This window comes from Ursus maritimus, unplaced genomic scaffold (assembly GCF_017311325.1).
Source record: "Ursus maritimus isolate PB19 unplaced genomic scaffold, ASM1731132v1 scaffold_10, whole genome shotgun sequence".
In the NCBI taxonomy this organism is placed as follows: Eukaryota; Metazoa; Chordata; class Mammalia; order Carnivora; family Ursidae; genus Ursus; species Ursus maritimus.
This window is the reverse complement of record NW_024423344.1, coordinates 7,894,565-7,905,677: the sequence shown is the minus strand read 5'-3', so window position 1 is coordinate 7,905,677 and position 11,113 is coordinate 7,894,565. Positions and strand designations below refer to the sequence as shown.

At 50.8% G+C, this 11,113-nt stretch overlaps 1 protein-coding gene across 2 annotated transcripts; it reads right to left on the bottom strand.

Moving 5' to 3' along the window:
• Positions 1-7,056: 7,056 nt before the first annotated feature.
• On the bottom strand, positions 7,057-9,864 carry RASL11A (RAS like family 11 member A). Of its 2 annotated transcripts, none has more exons than XM_040621715.1 (4): positions 9,580-9,864; positions 9,105-9,161; positions 8,920-8,999; positions 7,057-7,842 (listed from the first exon to the last, which is right to left on the bottom strand). In XM_040621715.1, exons 1-4 carry the CDS (start codon positions 9,701-9,703, stop codon positions 7,300-7,302), a joined length of 804 nt encoding a protein of 267 aa, XP_040477649.1. In that variant the 5' UTR covers positions 9,704-9,864; the 3' UTR covers positions 7,057-7,299. The 2 variants fall into 2 exon arrangements, with proteins under 2 accessions (XP_040477649.1, XP_040477651.1); XM_040621717.1 differs by having other exon boundaries at positions 7,057-7,767; positions 9,580-9,862.
• Positions 9,865-11,113: the final 1,249 nt, after the last annotated feature.

Sequence of the window (11,113 nt, the reverse complement as noted above, 5' to 3'; positions counted from 1 at the left end):
AGAGAGCACATGAGTGGGGGGTGGGGCAGAGGGAGAAGCAGACTCCCCACTGAGCAGGGAGCCCAATGCAGGACTCGATCCCAGGACCCTGGAATCGTGACCTGAGCTGAAGGCAGATGTTTAACCGACTGAGCCCCCCAGGTGATACCTCAATAGCTTTTAAATAAAATCCTTTTTTATTAACCAGCCAGAGCCTTTCCTATTGCTTGCAAATGGTAGCCTTGACCGATACACCATGTACTTTTCAAGGCCAAAATGGTTGATTGGGAGAATGGTAGCAGCTTGCAGACGACCTCTGATAATCGGCATGGGAAGCAATACAGCCTGGTGGCTTTCTAATCGGAGAGATGTGGACTGAAATCTCCGCTCTGCCCCTTACCAGTCGAGAGATAACGAGGAAGTTAATGAACCTCCCGGAGCCTCGTTTCCCTGCTTCATCCAATGGGGATGGTAACAGTAAGCCACCGAAGCTGTTTGGGAGGATTAAATGAGATAATACACCTGAGACTTTCACTGTGGATTATGGTTATGTTGATATTCAACTTGACTGAGCCATGGGGTACCCAGATATTTGGCCAGATGTTCTTCTGGGTGTGTCTGTGAGGGTGTTCCTACATGAGAACAACATTGGAACCAGTGAAGCGAGTAGAGCAGACTGCCCTCCCTGATATGCAGGGACCCCATCCAATCCGAGGGGGGCATGCATAGGATAGAAAGGCTGACCATCCCCTAAGTTCGAAGGAGCTCGCCAGCCTGCTCGCCTTGAGCTGGGCTCTTCTCCTGCCGTTGGAGTCAGACTGTAACACTGGCTCTTCCTGGATCCCGAGCCTGCCAGCTTTCAGAGCGGAAGTCCGCCACCTGCCCTCCTGGGTCTCCAGCTTGCTGACTGCACATCTTGGGACCTCTCGGCTTCCATAATCACCTGAGCCGATACATGGGAATATGTGGAACAAAAATAGTGCATATTCAGTAATTATGCTAGCTATTTGTTGTGTTAGTTTTATTATTATGCTACAGGTAAGGAAGCCAGCACACAGCCCCTGGCAAAGGGCCGTCAATCTGTGGCAGCATCCTCACATTTCCCCCATCTGGAGAAATTCACTGACCTTTCTCTATAAAGCCAGAACCTGCTCCTTCTCTCTTCCCACCCCACCCACCCCCCCCCCCCAACACACACACAGCATGCCATTCCTGGAGGTGCCCTGGACCACACTGAGCTGGAGTGGGGAGACATCTTTAGCTCCCAGGTGTGCACTGGCAACTTCGGCTTCTGGCGCCTTCCCTCCCTGTAGTACACCATTGGCCCCCACAGCCCCCAGGGACACTGACGTTCAGCTGTCCCCTCCTCCTCCGCCAGGTGCTCCAGGAGAAAAGAAAATGCCTGAAGCTCTGGGGGTCACTGTGGAGGCTGCTTCTCCAGGTGGGTCAGAGAAGAGTTTGAGGAGAGAGTACGGCCGGGGGAGGGTGTCCCGGGCCCGCTGACTTAGACAGTGCCCACTACCCCCCAACGCCCCCCCAACCCCCACCTCAGATGGCTTTCAAAGCAGTGACTCAGGGAGAGAGCCCTCCCCCAAAGACGACTGCACTCTACCAGGTGGTGCTGAAGACTCCCGGCTGCAGCTCAGTAAGAGTAGCCCCCCCCCGACCCCCCCAGACGCAGGGGCTCCCACCCCTCTGGTGTGACCCTCCCGCCATCCCCCCTCCAGATCTGCCGTTCCTCCGGATAAACAGGAAGTTTGGAGGGAGCCCAGACTGTGATTTGCTGAAAGCTCCTAACAGGAGACATCCGGCCTCAGTACTACTCAGGGAGCTTTTTAAAATGCAGACTCCTCCCCCACAGCCCGAATAGGGGGCAACAGAAACCCTGGGACTGTGCCCCAGAAGCTTCCTTTTTAACAAGTTCTCTAAAAGACGTTGGCAGGCACATGCCTGGCGGGGGGAAACAGCCCAGAGCTGAAGGGAGCCCTTTCCCCTTCCTGGAGCCAGACCTCCTGGTTTCTGGCTGCTGTGACTTTTGGCCATGGCATGACCTCTCGGAGCCTCAGTTTCCACGTCTGAAAGATGGGAGTGATAATAGCTCTACCTCAAAGGTATTATTGAGACAATACAAGTGCCCAGCACAAAGTAAAGGATCAATTACTGTGAGGGAATAACTGCTCCCTAGAGAACTTTCTTTTTCCCACATGTGACGTGGAGCAAGGCCTATCTTGCAAAGCAACTACTCTACTTTTTAGACTATACAAGCAAGTTCGAAAAGCACTCATTTTCCAAAAACAGCTTCATAATGTACCAAGGTACCTTTAAAACAACGACAACTTACTGAACAATTCTGCCCAATGGGTAGTATTATATCCATTTTCAGAGACGGAAACCTATACTGCGCTTTGCCCCAGGTAAAGTGGGATTGGAATCTCATCTCAGTCTGGTACCCACACTCTGCCGCCGTCATAAAGCTGGTTAGTAACTGTCTCATCAGCAGGAGCTCCTGAAATTTCCCTGTTTTTCCACAGCCATAAGTACATGTTAGTATTTCCAGGCAAAATCTGTTTATGTAAGTAAGTCTTGCCGTTAACAATGTTCTTCTAGTTTAAATAAAGAATGCCAATAAAAAATGGCGGTAAATATTTTACAAGTTTAACTCATTCATCCTCGTCTGAGCAAATAATGCTCAAAAATCCATGTTTTCCAGTTTGTAAAGAAAGAAATGTCATTTTCTTTGGAAGGGTAATTTCACCCTGTGTGGAGTATTTGCCTCCACTCCCTGCTCAGCTCTAGGATCTGTCCCCTCCACTGATTTTTGTCGACACCCTCAGATTTGGGTCAGAATTGTATTTTGCCTTTCATCCCACAGAGTCCCATCCTCGAGGCCCAGCCCCTAGAACTCCCTTGGGACTGAGTTTCTGGAAAGAGAGTGCTGCCTTGATGACAGTGACACTGAGCACAGAGATTTGTAGGAAGTAGGTTCTCAATAAATATGATTTGAAATCATGCAAATCACTATTGTGGTGGTCTTTAGAAAGATGTGAAGAATACCAAAAGCAATACTTATTTGTTCAAGCAGCCCTGCATGGAGAATGGGAAAGGGTCCCCTCTGACAGTTCGACAAAGGAAACTCACACATAGACACACATAGCTGCACTCACAGCCATGCAAAAGTAACTGGAGGGACCCCCTAATTTTTCTCATGGTTCACCTTAGCAAATGCTTTTGCAGATCCTGTCTTATAGCGGACACTCTAGCAGGTGCTATGGATCCGAAGATGTTGGAGGACCTGTCCAGCCCTCGTGGAGCGCATTCTCTCCTGGGGCAGAAGCACATGGGGTCATCCAGACATGAGGGACGGCTGTGCTATCTAGGATAGGCAAATTTCTGCTCTGTGTACGGAAAACTGTTTTGCTGTTGCAAACTAATCGTTGCTTACGTCAGGTCATTTTTCCTAGAGCCCTAGTTCTAACTTCTGGTGTTTGAGTTTTTTTTATATATCACGCCTTTCTTATTGAGTGTCGAAGAAGCTTAAGACTCATTTTAACAAACCTTAAAAATACCCCACCTTTTGGAGACAAAGCAAATGGTAAGAATAAATTATTCATCGTACAAAATATCATTGCATTGTAAATGTGGATCGGTAACTTTGCCTAGTGAGAAGTAGAAATTACAACACATACGCGGAACAAAAAAGCTATTCGAGCCCCAAGTTCATGACTAAACAGTCATCTTGTGTTTGGCATTTGCTCTATTGTTCACTGCCGCCTTCCACAGTTATTTATTTTAATCCATTCCTCCAAAGAGATGTGAATAAACTTTAGAACTTCCGTGGTGCCCTTCACCTCGACACAAGCAAAAAAAATTTTTATGCTATAATAGATTTATTTTCCCGTTACTCCAGTTTGCTTTTCAAAAGGGGCATGTGAGGCACAGAATGTGTGCAGGACGTACAGTTTAGCCACTTGGATTTCGTCGGTTTCTCCCAGATCACAGCCATAGGCACGTTAATTCAATCATGCCGCAGTTTCAGAGCAGCATTAGAACGGAGCCTCAACCAGAAGGAGGATGAGTGGTGGCAGTGGAGACAGGGAATCTCAGAAACAGGTGGGGCGGGGCACCGAGTGAGGAGGGGCTGTGAGGATGGAGGTGATGACACTGAGGATGACACCCCAGAGGTAAGGCAAAACTGTGATAAAGATGTGGAGAGGGGCGCCGGGGTGGCTCAGTCATTAAGCGTCTGCCTTCAGCTCAGGGCGTGGCCCCAGCGTTCTGGGATCGAACCCCACATCAGGCTCCTCTGCTATGAGCCTGCTTCTTCCTCTCCCACTCCTCCTGCTTGTGTTCCCTCTCTCGCTGGCTGTCTCTCTCTGTCAAATAAATAAATAAAATCTTTAAAAAATAAAAAAATAAAATTAAAATTAAAAAAAAGAGACTCCTACCCATGTGGCCACCTTCCCGATGTTCTGCCCAGTGCTCCAGGAGCTGTGTTCCAGCACTGTAATGACACCCAGGGCTCTGACAGCTCTGCCCTCCCCTCGCCTGCGGGAAGCTCAGCTCCCACTCTACGGTCTACTCAGCACCCAGTCAAGCCCAAATCCTCCGATCCTCTTTCCTACACACACATCTGACAACTTCCCACGCTAACTGCCCCCTGATAACTCCAGGCTCCCCTCTTCCATCTCCAGGGCTACTATCCCAGGGTTCCTTCCAGATGTGCCCATGCACTTCACCCCCCATCAGCAGGAGGCCTGGGGAAGAGGCATTGAGGTCCCTCTGAGCCCAGAGATCCAGGTCATATGCTGGGTCAGTTCTGGAGACCAGAAATAAAGGCAGCTTTGAAGTCCTGGAGGTCAGTTACTTGTGATGCTGAGGACAGGAAAAAATATCATGTGGAGTGCTTTCGGCTTGGCCCTCCAGCCTGCCTGAGCCTGAGAGGCTGCTGCTCCCTTTGGAACTGTCCTGTGACTCATCTTTTGACCCCTCTGGTCCACGCTGTGCTCTCCCCTGGAGAGTTCAAGGGTACTTCCTGTCCTTACCGTTCTCTCACTTGGAACTTCATCACAGGCTGCCTTGGGACATCTCTTGTATTGTTCTTTTTAGCTTTTCCGTGATGACTTTTCCCATGGGATGTTCAATGCTTTTTCCCATGAGATGTCTGATCTCGACTCCTTGGAGGCAGAGGAGCCCCTGACATGGGGAGGCAATCTGGGCGCACTGGGGGGCGTGGCAATGATGAGGTCAACCTGTTGCTTTCATGTCCTCGCCTACAAAGAAAAGCCATAGGGCAGAAGCAGGAATGGCTGATGATAGGGAGAGCTGCTTTTGTTCTGATGGTATGCAAACAAGCAAGAGGAATTAGGCACTTTTTCAAAGATAATGGAGTTGAAAATCTTATTTTCCCTTAATTATTTGGACACTGCTTTAGACATAAATTATCTAATTTTTGTAATCCTTCATGCCATTTTGCATAGGAAGACACCCCTCAACTGTAGGGAAGAATGGTGTTGACATCACAGAGATGGACGCAGGTGTCCTTAGAGGCAGGGTAATGGTCTTCAATGGCCTGAAGCTGGGTATGTGTCACTTCCTCTCTGTCACTGCTAATAAAGTACTTTAACTACTCAGAACACCTCCTGTCCTTGTTCTACAGAAGTGACAAGTTGTTTCATGCAATCTCCCACTACTGTCCCTTGGCACCAAAAAATAATGCATTCAGCTCATCATATTATCTACCCATCAAATATTTACTGAAAACCTTCCACTCTAGGTGCAAGCAGTAGGCCGGAAGCTTGGGATACAAAGTTATGAAATGCAGTTACAGCCCACAAGCAGCACTCCTTCCAATGGGGGTGACAACTAGATACACGACATGTTTGGGGGTCCCAGAAAGGCTGCAGGCACAGAGGAAGACTCGGAGAGGGCAGCCCCTGCACTGAATATAGCCCATGACTTGGGTCTTGAAAAATGAGTTAGTGATCTTTTAGAGGAGAAGAGGAGAACTAGTCCAGGCACAGGGAATAGCTCCTGCTAGGGGAGGAAGGCATGAAAGGGCCTGGTATATACTGAGAACAGCAGACCGTTCTGTGGAATGGGCTTTCAGCCCACTGTGTGAGGGCGTGTATCGATGCGTGTGAGTGTTTGTAGGAGGGGATGATAAGGCTGGAGAGGTGTAAATCATCTGATTGCCTTGCCTCAATTATATTTTATCCAGTAGGTAAGGGGAACACAGCTTAGGTTTTTCAATCATTAAAATAAAGTGATTAGGGTTGTCTGGTGTAAAGAAAGAATTAGAAGGGTGTTAGTCCAGAAGCCAAGAAACCGGTCTCACCTACACTTGCCTGCCAGTCTAGGCAAGAGCTGTACAGGCCTGGATTCTGGCAGAGTGATGCTTCAGAGAAAAAGAGGAGAAAGAACTGACAGATCAGGTGCCCTGTTGGATGTGAGGGTCAGGGAGACAGAGTAGGAAGATTATTTGGGGGGGGGGGCGGGAGGGGCGGGGGGGAGGAGCAGAGGGAGAGGGAGAATCTTAAGCAGGCCCCATACCCAGCACGGAGCCCAACGCAGAGCCCAACATGGGGCTCAATCCCATGACCCTGAGATCATGACCTGAGCAGAAATCAAGAGTCTGATGCTTAACCAGCTGAGCCACCCAGGCGCCCCAGGAAGGAGAATTTTTAAGCAACTCTAGGTAGGGTGTACTTACTGACATAAGGAATTTTTGTTTTTTAATACAGGTAGAGAGGGTAGACTTCCATTTGCACCAACAAATGAAACTGCTATTTATGTTTGCAATTTCTTAGCACCAACGTACAATGAACCCCTTTCCTTGAAAATCACATGCTATCAATTTCATGCCTGTGGTAAAGTGCCCTAATTAAAGACATCCTGAAGTTGCTCAAATCTTTTCTCCTCCACATTCTTTCCTTTCTCCCACAACAGATTCCCTCTTCATCAGCCCCCCTACTGCAAGACACCAATAGGAGTTCAGACTGAGGGCAAGCATGGAGCTGTTCTCGGCTCTGGTGCAAGTATGATTTCTATAAAAAGACATTTAAAAAACAAGGAGCAATGTTGCCATTTTGCCTTTAATGGAAAAGTGGCTAGCAGTTACAGTAAAAAAAAAAATATTTTATTTAAAAAAACCTCTATCCAACTTCTAGGCAATCACTGAGTTTTCAGAAATACACATACACTTGAAAACCAATAGTTTGTATAAAAATAGATTTTGAATGCGCAATTAAAAAGGGAGATCCCCAGTCTTTTTCAGCTGCACAAATGCACAATAAAAAGGAGCAGAGTCTGTGTGAGATGGGTTTACCCCAGTGCAGAGGGGGCTTTGACTTTGGAAGACAGAGCCTGCTTGAAGCGCCTCTTGAGGTCTTGCATGTTGGGAGAGCGCGGCCGGGGAATGATGGAGGCTCTCCTCTTCTCCCCGCTGAGGCTGTGCAGCTTGCTCACTTCTTTACAGAGATGCTGAAACACATCACAGACATCCTCGTAGTTTTCACTGGTGGAAATTTCAAGGAACAGGCTGCCCAGCTCATTGGCCAGTTGAATGCCATCATGTGTTTGCACCTGCCGGGCATGCAGAAGGTCCCCCTTGTTGCCCACGATGATGACAGGGGCCCTAGAGTCGGGGTGGACCTTCCGGATGTGCTGGTAAAGGGGGCGGATGGACTGGTAGCTGTCATAGTCTGTGATGGAGTAGACCAGCAGAAAGCCCTCTGCCCACTGCACACACTTGGACAGGGAATCAACTACCTGGGTGAGGTTGTCTTGGACCTGGGAAAGATCAAAATGAGTCTGGATCAAGGAAGCCCTCGGTGGGAGAGGACTCAAAATAACATCAGAGGAACCCTTGCAAAAAAAAGTTCAAAAGAGAAATTATAAATACAGTTTTCACATGCTACCTAGCTTCTGCAGAAGGAGGCTTTGGATGCAGGAAGAGCAAACTCCCTGCCTGGGTTATTTTATTGGCTGTCACCAATGCACTATCTTTTTTTTTTTTTTTAAAGATTTTATTTATTTATTTGACAGAGATAGAGACAGCCAGCGAGACAGGGAACACAAGCAGGGGGAGTGGGAGAGGAAGAAGCAGGCTCACAGGGGAGGAGTCTGATGTGGGGCTCGATCCCATAATGCCGGGATCACGCCCTGAGCCGAAGGCAGACGCTTAACCGCTGTGCCCCCCAGGTGCCCCCCAATGCACTATCTTTAATTCCCCGCTCAGCAGGTATTCTGTGGTGAGCCCTGGCTGACAGAAGAATGACTTCAATAAGAACTTTCAAAGAAGAATGGCGCAATCCTCAGGGAACTGAGAATAAACAAAACTTGGAAAAGAAGCCAAGATAAATATCTTTTCCCAAGCCCATAAAAATATTTTTAGCATGTCCTTTTTGAGAATGTTACAGAAACAAATTCCTTCTCTTTTCTTCCACAAGACCTTTCCTCCCTGGAAGGGAGAGCAATTAATAACTTGTTAATCAAGTTAAATTCCTGACTGCTTGCCAAGGGGTTATCTGGTTGCAATTAAATGACTTGAGCAAACAGTTAGAAACAGAAGCACTCTTGCTGTCCTTGCTGGGGGAGAAGACCCTCTCCAGAACCCCACCCCAACAGTCTGTTAATGGTTCCATGGTCCAGCTCTGAAAGAAGCGGTGAGCCCCATCCCTGCAACTAGTGAGGCCTCTGCCAGGGCTGCAAAGAGAGGTTAACTACGTCTCCCCTTTCGAGGTGCTGGACCGGAGGAAGCTACCTCTCCAACCATCCACTCACCCCGGCGCCACCAGGAGGGTTTGGAACAGCCCACCTGAGGACAGCCCACGCCTTCATCTAAATGCAAAACTGGTGTGTGTATACATCTTGCTCCTGCTGCGGAGCCCCCTAGGTACACACCTAGGGCTGTGTGAGCTGTTGGCTTCAGGCAGTCCTTACCTGGATGCCCCCGGGGGTGTCCTGGATCTGCAAGGAGAGCTGGTCCCCCTCTACGTAGACGAGCCGTGAATACAACTTGCCTGAAGGATGAAGGAGAGTTTGCTTTTAAATTCCTACACACATATTAGAAAAACGAACATCGGAGCAGGCAGCTACAAAAGCAGAGAGCACGAAATTATTCTAACCTGTATTCGGTTCATAATCGCCAATGAATCTCTTGGTCAGAAAGCGCACAATCATCGCTGAAAAGGAAAAATAAGAAAATCAGATAAAGGACTAGGACAAACCAGTCAAACCGGGACGCTCTAGTGGAAAAGGAGAGGGCGCTGGGCCGCAGAACAGCGGGTATTGCCCACGTTGAAAGGCTCTGCAAAGCCAAGGGTGCGGCCGTCGCGGTCTCCCGCGGATTTTGTGGCGGGTGTGACTGCAGGTGTCTACCTGCCGCACCAGCCCCTCTCCACCTGCAGGGGCCGAGCCAGGCAGGAGCCCAGGAGTAGACGCCCCGGGGAAGCCGCGGGGAAAGCGGGCTGGAAGGGGAGAGCCGGGGCCGGCGCGGAAACTTCCAGGTTCTTCCCGGCGCTCTATCCTCCTCCCCTCCGCCCAGGGCTCCGTCTCTTCCCCGAGGCGCCGTCGTCCCCGCGCGGCCCCCTGGGCACTCACCGCTCTTGCCCACGCGGCCGGCGCCCAGCACGGCCAGCTTGATGTCCTTGGGCAGGAGGTAGTCGGAGGAGGACTCGGGGATGGGCGCGAGCAGACAGTGCCCAGACATGGTGGGCGGCCGCATGGAGAGCGCGCCGGCCGAGCGCGTCCCGCCGCCGAGGGCGCAAGCCTGCCGAGTCCGGCCGCGGCCGCAGCCGCAGCGGAGCCCCTAGCCAGCAGAGAGCGTGGGGAGCCGGGTGCGCGAGGACCGCGACGGCCGGCCGGGCTGTCAGGGCGGGCGGTCTTTAAAGGGCCGGGCGCGCGCGGTGAGGGCGCGGCCGCCTCCGGCTCCTCCCCCTCCCGCCCCTTCCCGCCGCGGCCGCGAGTGACGGCGCTGGAGAGCCGAGGGGCCGGGCGCCTGGGGCGTGCGCACCGCCGGGCGCCTGACGCGCTCGGCCCTCCCCGCGCCGCTGCCGTCCCCGCCCCCGCCCCCGCCCCCGCCCCCGCCCCCGAGGGCCCGCCACCGGCCCGCGAGCGCGTGGGAGGCCTCTCGTCAGGCTGTGCCTGCGCCACCCTGGGGGCCCCTCCACCCCGCAGAGGAGAGCCCGGGTCACTAGACCAGTGGGTGAACCTGAGATCAGTTACGAGCTGGGGGAGGAAAGAAAGAGGAAAAAGTGCCGTCGCTCCGATGTTTCTGCAACAACGGGAGGGATAAATTCCTGTTGAGTATACTGCCCTTTTTATTTTCAAAAGGTGCTGAGGGGTGGCATTAATAAGGAAAAAGGAGGAGGGTAAAGGCCTGAATTAGTAACTGTATAAGGGAACTGCAGTCTCTGTGACCTTGCTCCAGATATGTGAAGGCCCCTTGGGGGCAGTAATTGTTTGCAGCTCAGCCTCCAACCCCAGACCCTCGCTGCTGGCCTTGGTTGAATCCACTCATTAGTAAACCCTCAATACACATTCCATCCCCTGGGAGCTTTGGCTCTGGACTAATTCTCCATCATTAATACCATCCTATGCACTTTCAGTCATGCATCTACTTTTATTATTCAAGTACTATTCTAAGTGTAAAATGAAGTTTAGGATAAGGATGGGGGAGTGGAAGAAGGGGACACAAAAGAGAAAAATGGCCTGGTCTGGGGTTTGGGGAGCCCACCATAGTAAAGCAGAAGCCTTGGGATTTGATTCTTACAAGTTAGAACTTCATGCTTCTGGCCTCCTGTGTACCAGCCTCCTATGTCCAATTGCCTATTGAAGGGCCCCATCCTTACCCCTTTCTCTGTCCTGGTTGTATTAGTTAGCTTTTGCTGCACGACAAACTGCACGAAACTTAATGGCTTAAAACAACAATCCCCCATAGTTGCTCACAAGTCTATGGGTCAGTGGAGTGGTTATCCTAATCTAGGCCAGACTCAGCTGACCTAGGCTGGGCCCTTTCATGTACCTGCAGAGACCTGGCAGAGGGTGGGTCGTGGCTGGCAGGCAGTCACCTGTGATGGGGGAGGGGCAGTGACGGAGTCGCATGTCCGAGACCCCCCCCCACACACACACACAG

Coding starts and splice junctions, on each gene's coding strand:
- RASL11A (XM_040621715.1), bottom strand. CDS start 9,703: ATGCGGCCGCCCACCATGTCTGGGCACTGTCTGCTCGCGCCCATCCCC. Junction 9,000..9,104: donor CGATTATGAACCGAATACAG/GTTAGAATAATT, acceptor TTCATCCTTCAG/GCAAGTTGTATTCACGGCTC. Junction 7,843..8,919: donor ACACCCCCGGGGGCATCCAG/GTAAGGACTGCC, acceptor TTTTTTTGCAAG/GGTTCCTCTGATGTTATTTT.